The 15,518-nt window shown below is 45.5% G+C and overlaps 2 protein-coding genes across 3 annotated transcripts; both read left to right on the forward strand.

The window, feature by feature from the left end:
• Window positions 1–6,207: 6,207 nt before the first annotated feature.
• Window positions 6,208–9,112, forward strand: RPL34 (ribosomal protein L34). Of its 2 annotated transcripts, none has more exons than XM_041395761.1 (4): window positions 6,208–6,368; window positions 6,465–6,564; window positions 7,298–7,401; window positions 8,986–9,112. In XM_041395761.1, the coding sequence occupies exons 1-4, from the start codon at window positions 6,304–6,306 to the stop codon at window positions 9,068–9,070; spliced, it is 354 nt and encodes a 117-aa protein (XP_041251695.1). In that variant the 5' UTR covers window positions 6,208–6,303; the 3' UTR covers window positions 9,071–9,112. The 2 variants fall into 2 exon arrangements, with proteins under 2 accessions (XP_041251695.1, XP_041251696.1); XM_041395762.1 differs by lacking the exon at window positions 8,986–9,112 and adding an exon at window positions 7,758–7,836.
• Window positions 9,113–11,010: 1,898 nt separating this feature from the next.
• OSTC (oligosaccharyltransferase complex non-catalytic subunit) lies at window positions 11,011–15,190 on the forward strand. Its single transcript, XM_041395804.1, has 4 exons — window positions 11,011–11,391; window positions 11,593–11,686; window positions 13,262–13,459; window positions 14,530–15,190. The coding sequence occupies exons 1-4, from the start codon at window positions 11,253–11,255 to the stop codon at window positions 14,546–14,548; spliced, it is 450 nt and encodes a 149-aa protein (XP_041251738.1). The 5' UTR covers window positions 11,011–11,252; the 3' UTR covers window positions 14,549–15,190.
• Window positions 15,191–15,518: the final 328 nt, after the last annotated feature.

Consider the following 15,518-nt stretch of genomic DNA (forward strand, 5'->3'; position numbering starts at 1 on the left):
TGCAAATAAAGAATATTGTACTTTAATTCTCTTTACAGAGTCCCTAAGATTTTATCAAATAATAATATCAATTAGGTTTATTTTATAACAGGGAAGTTGGACTTAAACCAGTTAGGACTAATATTTAGGGAACTAGATTGTTAAGGTATTTGGGAGGTAACACTGAGTAACCTGCAGACATTACATAAAAGATACCCAAAATCACGGTCAGCACCACCAGTGCCCACACGGCTGATTATGCTGCCCTTAATTGAGTGATTGATCCAAGTCTGCCACAGGAAATTCCAGCAGTGAGAGTGCTTTGCCCCTTTGATCCCGGGCACAGGCACAGCCTCCCTCTAAGGCAGGGAAAATTCGGCCATGCCCCTCACCTTGGGTGGCTGCGGCTGGGGGAAGGAGCAGTGTGAGGTGATGATCCCAAGCAGCTCTGGAGACATTTCCAATGTGAGTCTTCCCAGAGATGTGAGATGCCTACAGCATAATACACACTGCTGGGGAAAGATTGCCTCTATGTCCTTGATGCCTGGATGGTCAGAAGGCTTAGACGTGAGAAGCAGACAGGGGTTAGATTTATTTGGCACAAAGGGTGAAATGCAGTTTTCACAGCCTGGAAGAGCTGTGCAGAGCCCCTTTATTTTTCCATTTCTCTGTGTGGAAGATGCATGGCCCGGCTTATCACAGCTGCACCAGGAGGACTGACACAGGGGATGTTGTAGGCCAGGGACCCTGACTTCAGCCTGGGGGCTGATGAAAAGCAAACGTGAGCTGTCACCATGAAGAATTCACATCTCAGCTGCCTGTGCTGCCCACAGGCTCAGTACCCTGCTCTGTCTTAAACACTTTCCACAGGGGAGGGGGAGTGCACACAAAGCCTGTTTAATTAGGTGTTGTGTAGGAAGGATGAACTCTATCCCAAGTGAGATGTAGGATTGCATGTCTTCTCCAGATGGTGAAAGTATTCTTTTTCTTTAAGGCAGGAGAAAATAAGCAGGTGTGAGTATGGGACCTACCTGTATTGGTTTTAATCAGCAACTTTAGGCAAACTCAGTGTTCTCATCAGAAAAGGGGAAAAATAAACAGCTGAGCACTGTGATTCATTTACACTTCAAATATACTTTGAGTTGGTTATTCCTCAATTAATCAAATAGCTGGTGTATCCCTAAAGTAGTATAAAGTGACACGCTGTGTGAAATCAATTTTCCCTTCCAAAATCATTAAATTCAGTAGCCTGTGACTACATCCCTGCTAATTCTAGTACCGGTCCTTTCATCCTCCATTAACTTTGGCACGCCTAACAGGCTGTCAAAAATAATTTCCCAGAACGTAAATAATTCAGAAATTAAAAATTAATAAATAATAACAGAGAGCTACTGGGAGATAGACTGGGTCAATTAGTCAGCTCTGCATTCTGTTTCTTCGCAGCAGGGGGGCAGCCACATTCGTTACTAGAATCTTTCCTCCGATTCCTAGGTCTGATTTACGGCTCTTCATTACTGGATCCAGTCAGACACAATTACCTCCATCACTATCTCAGTTCCTAACTTCAAAGAAACACACATTTTCTTGTCTGCTTTTTTTCTCCTTGCAGCAGCCTCAGCTTGACGTCCCTGGAATTTCTTCCACGCGGACTAATTAATAAGACTTTGACTTATCATATTCACTTCTCTTCTTTGATGTCCTACCTTAGTCAATCATCCTATTTAATTAGAATTTCAATGATAACTTTACTTATCTCGTGGCTAGATGTAAATTAAAATAACGGGATTTTAATTCTCTTTCTTACAGGGTTATGACATTTTTGACAGAAAAAGTTTCAACCCAAATACGATATTATGTACTTCCTATGCTAGGACTGCATTCCACTAAATTGTTTTTCCCTTTGCTACAAAATAATTTTGCTTGTTTAACAAGCTCCACTGAAATGGAAATGAACTACAGCTTCTCATAACGTAATTTGCACAGGTCTGTGTTGTGGAAGGTTATGTTGATAGAAATTAGTATAATCAGATTGCGACACATGCCACATAGTTAACAAGGAAAGGGAATGAGATTTTTAAGAAAAAAAATCAGCTCTGGAGAGACAGTAGAGCCAAGGACATCTTCTTTCTTCCCTTTCCAACAACTGCTAATATTATTCCAAGGTTTCTTGCTTCCTTTCCACATTTATGGATCTAAGCCTGTTGCTTGTATCCAAGCAGCACCTGAGGTTGGATTCTGACTTCAGTGAGACATTTCTAAAACACGTACTGACACACTGTTCATGGAAACAGTATCCTGCCTGTGACTTACCAGGAGCACCACACCTCTCAGCCATCCCATCTTTTCCCCTCTGCAGCATCCAGTATGTGCTTGCCCACAGGTTTGCTTTCCTTCCCAGGCCTCTTAGAATTTGCCAGTCTGGACTGGTACAACAGCAAGTGAATATGAGTGAAAACGTCTCATTTTTTAATTGAAGCTTATTGTGGAGAAAAGCCCTAGAGGGATCCATGAAGAGAAATTAATGGGTCAGTGGAACCCTCCTGGGGCCTGGTAGATTCCTGGAAGTGGTACAAATGTGTGAGGAAAGTATACGGGAATCCAGACAGGCTTATCAAGCCTTTTGCCTTTGGGAACTCTCATTCTTACTCTGTTGGAACTTTCCATGTGACCAAGCAAGTTGTCATGCACATAGATAGGGGATTTCAGTAAAAAGAGAGATCAAGACAGGACCATGTGGAAAAGAAAGAAGGGATGGTCAACATGCCAAGAATTGGTATTAAACTGTGAACAAAGCGTCTTTCTGATGCATTAAACAGAATATGGTGACAGCCTGCTGGCTGGTGCAAAATACATTCCATTCCTAAACTGCCATCAGAGATTATTATCCTTCCAATTGGATGTGATGGAAAAGAGGTTTACAGTTTTGCATTGCCGATAAGCAAGTACACCCTGAAAGCCAGCCTCCAGTTTTCTCAATGAAAAGGCCCACAACCTCAAGTGCTATGCTTCCACTGACATCCTGGAAGAGAAAAAATGGATTTTATAGGATGCCACTGTTACTTTTCCACGTTGTTGGGCTGTGCATTTGCTAATCCATCCCCTTTGCTGCACTCAAGGGAAGAAGAAAACGCAGAAAGAGTTAATGAGACATGTTGGATGTGGAAAATGACTGCTCCCAAAAGAGACGTTTTGTCCTGTGAAGAGGTAGGAGTAGCAGAGAACATTAATCACTCGACTAATCTGTACAAAATGGGCTTAGTGAGCTTCTGCTTCAAATCTTATCCCCACATTAGATAGCATTAAACCAGTTGTCATTAAGCTAACATTTCCAGATGCTCTGGTGAGCCGTTTGCCTGATAGCCCTGTTCCTCTTAAGAAAAGAACTGAAAATGCTTGAAAAACGAGGCCAGTACATCAGCAGAAGCAAATGGCTGGAATTTAATTGGCAGTTTCTAAAACTTACACAGTTCAGTTTAGAGCCTAAGTGGGGTAAATTCAAAAGCGTATCAATACTATTGTCAATAATCAAATAGTTACCTGTTGCACTGACAACATCTAAACTATTCTATCATAATTTAATAGTGTTGTTCTTTAACAATTGGATTCTGTTACACTTTTATATTTAGGCACGATTATTTAATCTAATTTAATTGGCTTTCTTATTCCCCTCAGGGTTCTGGGCCTAGAAAGTTCATGTTAAATACTCTAATTGCTCTGAAATTTACTTGTCTTCTAAAATATGCTCCTATTTTAAATATACTCTAAAATCTAGTTCATACATATTTTCTCTTCTTTCATGAATTAAAAAATAATTCTGTTGTCCATGATTTGCACTTAAAAAGAGTCAATAATTAACTAAAATAATAATTATAAATTGAAAACAGGGAGGATGCAGTACAACAAACTGTGAGTTACATAAATAAGGCCAAGAGCACACATCAAAGCTTTCTGAGCACCTGCTAATCTCCAAAAGCAGAGCTGAAGCCGCTAACGATGGCAGCAGCAGCACCCTACATGCTGAATGTGTGGGTCTCTGAGTATGACCGTGGAACAGTGCTCAGGAGCAAAAGAGCATCAGAGGGCTCACAGACAGTGGGGCCAACCCCACCCTCCTTGCAGACAGTGATTTCCCATTGATGCTGCATGGAGATTTGGACTGTGCGAGCAAGCATCAATTATGGCAGCAGCCACAAGGCACTCACATGCACTGTGAGAAGGAGGACTTGGTGTGGTAGTGGGAACACTGCCATGAAAAGTCTGCTCTAAAACCTCTTGGTCTTTCATGTGTCAGAGCCAGGTGGTGGGGCGGGATCCAGATCCATTAGTAAGGTCACATATAGATAGCAGAGGCCAGATGCTGATTTCAGAACACAGAGGCAGCTCTGCTTGTCAACATGCTCCTCAGCTTGGCACGGACCAGGGTGTGGGATTGGAGCTGAAACAAACATCTGGGAGAAGTGTAGTCCAGAGAGTGTTACTCCTTTCCTTCCTATCAACACAGTGTTTAATGAAAAGGTGAGGGGCTGCCAGAGGTACCTTCTGTGCATTAAGGCTTTAATGTAGCAGATCTGGCACCACTGGAATGCTGTTTCTGGCTACTGACAAGCCATTCTATAGTCCCTTAGCTTTGGACATTTCCTTTCTTTTCTTTTCTCAGGGGCCTACCAGAGGCTATTAAATAGATTTCACAGAATATTCTGAGTTCAAAGGGGCCCACAAGGATCACTGAGTCCAACTCTTAAGAGAGCGGCCCATACAGGGATTGAACCCACAACCTTGGTGTTGTCAGCACCATGCTCACACCAGCTGAGATAATCTAAGGTCAGAAAATGTGATCCAGCTCAGGACACTTGGACGATGCTGACGGATGAACGCAGGGAGGATGTATTAAGGGAGAGTTCCACTAGCCATGTCATTTTTTTCCCTATGGTCTTCCTAGGTACCTGTGGCCTGGAAGTGGGAGGTTGAGTCAGGCGGACCTGTGACCTGACCAGCAGGAAAGGTTTATAACTTCATGCTCTTGTGTGAGCGCCTGCTCCGGAGCACGTGGCAGAGTGAGTGCAGCAAGGAGGTGTCAGGCAGATTGTGGGTACTGGGTACCTTTCCAGAGGAGCAGTTTCGGGATCAGCCTCTCTGCCTGGTCCTGTGCCCAGGAAGTCCAGTGCTGGTCAGGAGCGAGGGCATCTCGAGGGGAACGGAGCCAGGCAAGGACAGCCCTGCAATGCTCCGAGCAAGGCTTTCTAGGGATCCTGTGGGACCAGCCTTTCCTTGTGGAAGTTTTGTGTAAGACACACGGTTCCCAGGTGTGCCACGTGCCAGTGTGCTGTGGAAAATCCTGTATGAGTGACTTGTAGTTCAGAGCTTAGAACAGCAGGATGGGGAACGGCTTCTGAGCCCACAGCTACGTAATTACCATAATGAAGCACAAACCCTTATTTCTCAGGACAGAAGCCGATATTTTAGTCAAAGAGTTTTTTCAGTAAAACACACAATAAATAAAACGGGGCACCCGTGGCCCTCATTGCCCCGGCTCCCGATCCCGCCGCCGAGCGGCGCCCCGCCCCGCTTCAGCCGTACAACATGGCGCCACCTGGCACCTCCGTGCCGTACAACATGGCGGTGCCCACTAGCCACCCTGCCTGGTAGACGGACTTCAGTGCGCAGGCGCTGCGATTTCTTCCGGTCTCCAGCGCGCCGCTATTACAATGTTGCCCCGCGCTCTTCCGCTTCCTCTTCCGGGTCCGGCGGCGCCAGGTATGGCGGGGGCCGACCGAGGGCTGTGGGCGCCCATCCGCCTCCATCCCCGGCACCGCGGGCGGCGAGCGCGATGCGAGGCGCCGAGGGGCTGTGGGGATGGACCGGCCGCGCTGCTGCTGCCCGCGCGTGGGCTGGAGCGGGGGGCAGAGAGGCCGGGCCTGCCGAGGCCTCCGCGGTGGGGCTCCCGAGTAGGGCCCGCGTCTCCCGGGGCTGCGAATGAAGCTTATGTTGACTGTAAAATACGGAGCTGCTAAAGCTTTAAGCAGTTCCTTAGGGGAGCGTGGCACAATCCAGGCAGGACTAGGATGTTTGAGCAGTGTTCAGGTTGGTTCGGGTGAATCTTCATTGCGGATCGCGTCGTGCCCGCTGTCACGCCATCTGTTGTTCTCTAATATAGTTCTGCCGGTGTCGCTGATCAGCAAAGGCTTTAGTTTTATTAATGTCGAATCGGCAGCTGCTGATTCACATCTGGCTCTGTACGGGTGACCGTGTAAGATGTGGATTCCTCTGTGGACATCGAGTTCTTAACTAGCGCCGCTTTGGTTTTGACTTATTTAGGGGTGAAAAATGGTGCAGCGCCTGACGTACCGCCGTAGGTTGTCCTACAACACAGCTTCCAACAAGACCAGACTGTAAGTATGGCCGTGTGCAAGATAACTTCTGTAGTAAACAGGTGACGCTTCACTTTCGATTGTTGTGTTAACGGAATGTTTTCCTGCTGTGCCTAGGTCCCGAACACCCGGGAACAGGATTGTTTACCTTTACACCAAGAAAGTGGGAAAGGCCCCCAAGTCAGCATGTGGGATTTGCCCAGGAAGACTTCGTGGTGTGAGTATGATTATAAACACCTAAGGGTGTTTCTCTGCTGCAGCGTTTCTTCAGGACAAAGAGCCTTTCCAAATATACAATGGGTCTGTATCGACCAGTTCTTGTTGAAATAACCTTTTTCTTTAAAATATTCAAATCAAATGTTGTAAAGTTTAATGGCAAAATAAGCTTTGGAAGGCCAAACTTTTTTTTAATGCTCTTGGTTTGCATTATTATTAAATATAAACTCTTGTTTTAGAAAATGTGATTTTTTTAAAAAAATAGACAGGGCAATTCTATAGCAGGTTTAAAAACATAAACTGGACATACTAGACTTGTGGAAAAAAAGGGTAAGCCAAGTTTATAAAGTATTTAGAAGAAAAGGAATTAATGTTCTTAACTATTTTTCTTCAGAATGTTTTCATGAATTAACACCGTAGCTTTTAACAGTTATGGGAATGCTTGAGTAATGTTGATCTTTGAGCAGTTCCTGTCTTTAAAAAAAACCAGTCCTTTTTACAAGCAATGTTTTAATGACCCTCTTGTTGAACCCCTGTGGTGGAATGAAAAGATCAGCTTGGGAATGCTGAGGATGGTCCATGCAGTGAGCTGTGACCTCAGTCACTTTTTAGCATCTTGAATAGTTAACTTCAGATGTTGCTGCCTTCTTTTTTTCTTTTTCAGTTAGGAAAGCGATGTTGGATTTTTCTATTGCTGTGCCATGACACTCTTGTTTATTCTTTGCTGTCTGTAGGTCCGTGCTGTGCGCCCCAAAGTTCTGATGAGGCTGTCAAAAACGAAGAAGCACGTCAGCAGAGCCTACGGCGGCTCCATGTGCGCCAAGTGTGTCCGTGACAGGTAATCTGCAGAAAGCCAGCTTTATTCCTTGGATTGCTTCTTACACAATTTTTACATCTCTCCCAAACTTTGAAGGCTTTTGTCTGAGATGGAGAGTGTGAGTGTGGGGCACCTCAAACAGTGATGTGTGGGATTTTTGTCCCTTGGATTTGAGGGAGTTCCTGCGTGTGGAGCTCTTTTGTGGAGACTTCATGTTCTTCAGGATTTCTTACTGCACTGTTGCACTGATACTAAACAGTCTGCTCATGCTGGATTTTTATCTTTTGTATTGACTGCCCATAGTAAAGATTATTCTGTTCTGTTGTCCTGTCCTGTTACCTTATGTAGATTTAATTGAATTTTTCTCCTCTTTGTAGTGTTCTGGGATTCACAGGTATTACTTGGTTGTGTGTTAAACAGCTTTATGTGGTTAAGCTTTAAAATGGCCTTTGCCAGGCCTCACTGAATTCAGTTTTATTGAGTAGCAATTGCATGTCCTATGCTTCCTTGGCAAGTTTGAGGAAAAACATGACCATGAGTGTGTCATCTCTGTGAAGGGTAAACAAAGCAGATCTCTGGGGTCAGCAGTCTAATGCCAGGTTTTTTTCATCTGTAGTGCCAGCCTTTTTTTTTCATCTTGGCATGTGTAAGTTCTAAGGTAAATTACATTAGGCACCACTGAAGATGAGCTGTTACAGCTGCAGAGCCATGTGTTAAAAGCCACTTTTTTCCCTGAGTGTTTTCTCAAACCCTTCATGAACTCGATAGGGAGTTTTTAGTGCATCAGTATGTTTTATTCTTACTGTGCCTTAACCAGAAATTACAGCCACCTCCTTTCCTGTAATGGTCAGGTTTTCTCTTGCACCTGCTTAGGCATCTTTGAGAGGTTTGTACTGCAGAAGTAGCCATGTGTACCAGACACTGACAGAAGGCATTTTAATGTTTAAGGTTACAAGAGTGTGTGTGACACACTTGTGCTGTTGGCTCAGAACCATCCAGTAGTCTGTTGGTGTGTGAGTGCTGGTGCACGGATCTGTCCCATCTGCCTGGTGGCCCTGCATGTCTTCCAGAAACAGTCGTATTTTGGCACAACTTGACCTGCTAGGCTTTTATCCCTGTTGATGTGCAAGGAGCTTTAATCCTGACAGGGAAAGTATTCCTGTTTTTGATAACTGGATGCATGTAGTGTCCTGTAGTTCTGAGGAAGAGAGCTGACCACAACTCGTCACATCAATTCTGACTTCAACAGAATTAAATTAATTCTCCAGTTAGGAGTTCTGCTTTTTGCCTTCAAAAGTTGTGAGGATGGTAAATTTTCCCATGTTCAGCCATCAGGTATTACCTTGCTTGCCTCCAAGCCACTTACCCTAAATTTGCAGGCACTGTAGGCCGCCATCCCCAAACTGCTGCATTCATGCAGTGCTACTGTCCCTGTCTTTGGCTGCTGGCAAGAACAGCAGTGGGTTCCCTTTTTATGTAACTGTGGAGCTAACACCACATGTGCAGTGAATGTGGGAGATGGCAAAATTATTTGTAATTTGTCTTATTTTTGTGTTTGTACTTCAGGAGGTAGACACATATCCTAAAGTAGTTTTTCTTTTCCAGGATCAAACGAGCTTTTCTTATCGAGGAGCAGAAGATCGTTGTGAAAGTGTTGAAGGCACAAGCACAGAGCCAGAAGTCAAAGTGAATCTATTTGTAGTTTCAGCCCAATAAATAAAATCTCCACTTCTCTTGTGTCCTGTCATTCCATGTGTGACTCAAAGCTGCCAGGAGCTGCTGCTTCTTGCAGTTTGTAGAGCGCAGAGCTGGGTTTTGCTGCAACAGAACCTCTAAGTCAGGATGCTCTGTTCAGTGCTGCCTGCTGGAAGGAAGTCTGGTTAAACAGGACTCTCAGCTCAGGCTCAGTCATGCAGAGGGATTGGAATAATTTTCAGCAGTGCAGGTTTTCTTGGCAGCAGCTGTTTTTGAAGTCATTGGAGGACTTGGCTCAGAAGAAAATTAGGACTTTGAAAAAGAAGAGCAAACAGAAGAGGACAGCTTAGTATAAGCCTAAGGTAGATTTTTTTTTTTAATTGTATGTGGTATTAAGTGAGGGTGGAGAGAATAGTCTTAACTTCTCAAAGCCAGTGCTGTAGCCACCAGACAGTTGCCTGCTGCTACATCTGGATCTCCTGGAAGAAAACTGCAGCTGCTGTATCCTGTTAGGTCTTCCTGGGTCAGCAGTTACAGGTATGATACCAACAGAGCTCCAGGGCGCAGCTAGGACGGACCTTTAAAGGCTTCCTGATTCAGAGTAGCAATTTGGGCTGTTGGTGTTGAAATTTGAACCAAAGGTTGTTGGTTTATCACCAAGGATGTAATTGTAATGTAAAAAGTGAAAGTGGCTTTGCTTCATTCTGTTTTGTAGAGAACTGTAAATGTGTCCCTTAACGCTGAGAGTACTATCGCAGTCAGGATAATTCTTGCTTTGCCTGTATGTGCAGTCGTATTCTCAGCCCCAACTCTAAATTTCAAACTGGTTTTAGTATCTGACAGGCATCTATTTTTACCTGTTTTTAACCAATAACTATTTTTTCAAAAAGTAGTGAGCTCCACCATGAGAGTAAGGGAGGAGGAGAAATAATAACTGAGCACACAGGCTTACTGGGAGCTGTGAGTGCCACTGGAAGGGGTTTCTGAGGTCACCTGTGGAGTCTGCTCAGGCTGTGGCTCACGTGTGCAGGTCGCTCCTGAGTGCACGCTGCCTTTTTACCCTGTCTAGCTCTCAGCTGTACCGTCAGCCAAGGGACAGAGCACAGAAGGCTGGGTCGCAAAGCCCTTCTGGTGGCACTGAGCTGGTGCTTTGGGTGAGGTGCCTGGCAACTCAGCTGCCTCCTGGCTGTGACAGCAGGAGGTGGCTCTGGTGCAGGATAAGTGACTTAATACTGTGCACGGTGAAAGGAGTTGTACCTCCCTGAGGATTTCTTCACAGGAAGAAGCTCTGTGTGACCTCTGCCTGGGGGTCAGGATGGCCACCGCATCCCATGGTGCACCCAAGGGGCATCCCAGCCCCACGCTCCCGTGCAAACACAGGGACTGGCGTAAGGCCTGCTACGGGACTTTGTCTGCTCCCGGGTCCGCATCTCCCCAGCCCCACTGTGCAAACTTCACACGCGGGACGTGGCTTTTTCTTCCTCCCGCCAGAAAACTGCATCAGTACAGGGTGTCCAAAGGGCGCTCCTACCCCGTGGCAGGGGCTGCGGCGCCGGTGTCACTGGTCGCGAGTGGCCCGCGGGCAGTGTCCCTCGGGTGACGGGCGGGATGGCAGTGTCCCGCAGGTGGCTGGCGGTGTCCCTCGGGTGACGGGCGGGATGGCAGTGTCCCGCAGGTGGCTGGCAGGATGGCAGTGTCCCGCAGGTGGCTGGCGGTGTCCCGCGGTGACGGGCGGGCGGGGCCGGTGTCACCCGGAGCACACGCGCGGCCCGCGGCGGCCACGTGGCTGCCCAGCCTGGGGGCGGGGCCTGCGCCACGCCACGCCCTCTGCCACGCCCCCCCGAGCAAGTACCCAGCGCCGACACGTCAGGGCTGCCGGGTCCTGGCAGGTGAGTAAGAGCGATAAACGCTTGGCCGGCGGACTGGTGGTGTTTCCATGTCCTTATGCAGACAAAAAAAAACCCCTCTGAATCTGTCATTTAAGCCTGGTCGCAAGTTTCTAGTGCTTTGTTTAGCTTGTCCCTTTAGAAAGGGATCCGTTTCCCCCTGCCAGGACGCGGCAGCCCGTTTCCGTTTCCGCCTTCGTGTCGCTGGCGAGCGCGGCCGCGGCGGGAGGGAGCGGACAGCGCCGGCAGGGAGCAGCGGGGCCGCGGCCGCCCCGGGACCGCACCGCGGCCATGGAGACGCTGTACCGCCTGCCCTTCGCCGTGCTCGAGTGCCCCAACATCAAGCTGAAGCGGCCGAGCTGGGTGCACATGCCCTCGGCCATGACCGTGTACGCGCTGGTGGTCGTGTCCTACTTCCTCATCACCGGAGGTGAGGCCGGGCTGGAGGGGAGGCCCCGCTCACGGGGCAGCTCTCCCTCGGTCCCTGCCGGGTGGCAGAACCGCGGCTGAGCCCGGGTCCGGGTCCGACCGCCCGTAAAACGCGAGCCTCGGGCATCCCCAGCGTGCCCGCCGTGTCGGGGCGGCTCTCGCTGCTGCGGGTCCAAGTCCGTGCTTGCTTTCCCCCCCGCAGGAATTATCTATGACGTGATCGTGGAACCTCCGAGCGTGGGCTCGATGACAGACGAACACGGGCATCAGAGGCCGGTGGCTTTCTTGGCATACAGGTAAGAGCAGGGCCCTGTTCCACCAGCGGCGTGCTGCAAATGCCTCAGCTCAAGGGAATAAACCCCGCCTTGCCGAGCTGGGTATCCTTCCCTTCCCTTCCCTTCCCTTCCCTTCCCTTCCCTTCCCTTCCCTTCCCTTCTTTCTCTGCAAGGCAGGAGTTGTTTTATATCAGTTCTTGGTTTGCCAAGAACTATTTTTTGTTTTTTTATGAAAACCCCATCAAACCAGTATTGAAACAACTAAGTCCTAAAACTTTTAAAAATGAAAGGTAAAAAGAAATTGGTTTGGGCTGGCAGTACTTCTTTTTCTTGCTAGTCAGGTTGAGCTCTGTACTGGATGCAGATACATTTGATCCATTTTTGTTGCAGAATATTTAATGTTTGGGAATCTTGTTTCTTACGTTTTAAACTCCAGTGTACTTGGGATTCTGGCGGGGAACATTGTTATAAATGTGTAACAACAGGGTCTTCCTAGTGCCCTTGGCTTTCAATCCCTTACTGAAAATGAGCTAGAGACTCCTAGTAACAAACTGGTCTGAAGAGAGTTAAGTCTGCTTCTGTAACTGGTGGGGGGAATCTATGTGTGTGGAAACAAATAATGATTTTTATTAAATACCAGAAAAGTTGGTTGAATCGGTGAGGTCTGTGACATGGTTGATGTGACAGATTTTGGCTTGGACTAGATGTGTGCTTTAGACTGGGTTGGCTTGTTGCAATGTTGATGAATCAAGTTGCTGCAGGGAGTTAGCAGTGTCATTTGTCAGTGTGAACAAGATGAGAGAAGACAAACTTGTTTGTTTCCAGGATATGAGGCAGTAATGATAATCTTTATTTCTGTACAGCCATCCACTGTAGTTCATCAATGCCAGTTTTATGAGGTTGCTATTTAGGAGGATGAGAAAATGGCTCAGTGACTGTGGGAAGCAGGAGGCTCGTGGTCCAGGTGCAATATTCTTTCTGCATCTCAGCTTCCTCAGTCTCCATCTCCTTCTATTTGTAAGAAGGAAGTCCAGCTGTCTGGGCTGACAGAGAGCCCCAAGGAGCACCCCCAGATGCCTGCAATGGATCCATGCAGGCTCAGCAAGCAGGCAGCAGAACATCCTGCAGGGTGTGTGCTGGCACAGCAGATGTGCTTCACGTGCTGCTGTAGTGCTTTGAGTGGAATTTGTCCTGAGAGGAGGATTGAGGCAGTCCTGCCTAAACATGGGGATGCAAGTAAAGCGTCATGGTGCCATGCCTTGGGATCATCTGGATAACCAGGGACCTCCTTGGACTAGGTGGTTTTGCAAACCATTGAGCTGGGTGGCAGCTGTTGGTATGCACAAATATGTATAAATCCTCCTGTGTGCTGCACTGGGCACCTTGCAGACTCGGTTCTGAACATAAATTGTGTGTTAATGTCGTGATGTAATTGTATAACGTTTTCCTACTTGCTTTAGTTAGAAAGTTAGCCATCAAAGTTAATCATCCTGCATGTTTGTACAGCTAAAGCCTGCTTAGTAGATGGGGTTTGGAATGTAAATAATTTCTTTAATCTTTTTCTGACTCTTTTCACCTGTTTTTTTTCTCCTTTAGAGTAAATGGACAGTACATTATGGAAGGCCTTGCATCCAGCTTCCTCTTCACAATGGGTGGCCTAGGATTCATAATTCTGGATCGATCCAATGCACCAAATATCCCCAAGTTGAATAGGTTTCTTTTGCTCTTTATTGGATTTGTTAGTGTGCTTTTGAGCTTCTTCATGGCCAGAGTTTTCATGAGGATGAAATTACCGTAAGTGGTTTGTCTTTCAGTCTTTTATTGTGGCTCGTGTGTGCTGTGTTCAACTTAAGAGTAACAGAAAATATGACGATCTTCAGTTTGAATATAAGTTGCTTTTTTCACTGCGTTTTTGGAACAAGCTACCTTGAATGAGGAGGGATGCTTTGGGAGCCAGCTTCTCTAAAATCATGCTGTAGTTTAAAAAGGGTGACAGCTCCTGGTATGTTAGAAAATGTCATTAGTGAATCTGACTTGCTCAGTGTACCTTAAAATTCATTGTCTGTACTGATCAGGTAAGTAGCTACAAAGTAGGGCTTTGAGGAATGTGGAACTGTTAAAGTACTGCAGCTTTCAGGCTGTGCAAAATCCAAATGCAGGTTTTCCAGTTTTCCCCCCTCTGTATTTTTCAGTCTATCTATTTAATTTAGAATAGCTGAAACCTGATCTTTAGAGGTACTGGTAGGTAACTTTTGGAGTAGCTCTGTGAAGTGTTGAATTAATAGTGACAATCAGTCTTCTATTCTTAAATACTATTTTTGGCTTCTGCGTAAAAATTTTGTTTCATAATGCAGAAGTGATGAGTTCCCTGGCAGCAGCTGTCTGGATAGGGACCTAGCCTATATTTTCTTGCTTCATTGATGCTATATGGTTTTTTTTCCTTCACTGAGTACATGTGTGTCTGTACAACAGTTCTCATTCTGAAATTCATGAAAAGAACAGGGCTTCAGAGAAATGGAAGAGACAGCAGATTGGTGTGAAGTGTCAGAAAAGATCAGGTTGTATTGAATGTCTTAACACTTGTAGTTTGTGTAAAGGGCACACATAAAGAACATTTCTTAGGGTATAATGTGGGCTTCAAAAATTCTAAACAATTACCAGAGTTGGATTAAGAACATTGCTAATGCATTTTCAGTGCCATTGAAGAAAATCAGCTGAGGAAGGAGTTAAGATGGCCAAATAGTCTTGATCAACAGAGTCTTTTGCAGTCTTAAATTTTGGTTTAAAATTGTATGTCTCCTGATTTTTGAGGAGTGCTGCCTATGTTTGCTAACTTTTTCTCTAAATTAATTTTCTTTCTGTAGGGGCTACTTGATGGGTTAGTACCTCTTGTGCTGTGTGAAAGTTCGAGCTGAATTTCCTCCTCTTCACGAAGTGTTTTAAGAAGAAACAGCAAGAAACAAGTTCCACAGTCACCATCAACAGCAGAGAGACCTGGCCATGAGAAACAACTAGGGAAAGAGTGCTTTCTCTGCAAACAAACTGCCACTACCAGTGGCTGATCTGTAGTTTTCAAGCAATGTTTTGTCATTTCTGATGTAGAGCTTTTGAAAAAGAGAAAGTTATATAGCTGAGTATTTCTTTTGTATTCCGTCTCAGTGTGAAGTAGAGAACCTACCTTTAGCTCTACCTGAAATGAGTATTTGCCATTAACGGTTCTTTGTTGCAGGTCTGTCTCCTCTTCCCTTACTGGGACAATTATGTATGTGAATCAGAGAAGAAACACTCAAAACATTGATTTCCAAGTTGTAATCAGAAAATTAGTAACTTTGGATGCTTAACAGCCAGAATACAATGAGTCTGAAATTATTGTGAAGGCGTCTTTGGCCTTGATATTAATGTTATTAATGCTCTATGTGAGCAAATCCAGACATGCACTGGGAAGGGCAAACTGTATGAATGTGCATTTTTTTAAAGAAAAAGTGTACAAAAGGAGCCAAATAAAACTTATTTTCTAAAAAATTATTTTAAATTTGTGCAACTTGTAAAGCTTTTTCTTGTTTGCATGGACTGTTCTACATTCAGACATGAGGTGCCATACCATGACAACATAATTTCAGCTTTGTTTTTCACTGTTGGATAATGATTTTATTTTAGTTTTTTTTTTTTTAGTATCAGGGACAGGAAACCTCATTTTCCATGTATTTGTACTGTATGCAAACAACATGCTGTTATCAGTAGCTAAGAACACTTCTGAAGCTGCTGCTTTTTTGTGTGAGGCAAAGTTCCAGTTTAATTTGTCTTAATTTTAAAAGATTGAATGTTTCTGAAATGTTTCATTCAAGTAATGTAT

Source organism: Onychostruthus taczanowskii, unplaced genomic scaffold, assembly GCF_017590055.1.
Source record: "Onychostruthus taczanowskii isolate IOZ18803 unplaced genomic scaffold, ASM1759005v1 scaffold12, whole genome shotgun sequence".
Taxonomy (NCBI): domain Eukaryota; kingdom Metazoa; phylum Chordata; class Aves; order Passeriformes; family Passeridae; genus Onychostruthus; species Onychostruthus taczanowskii.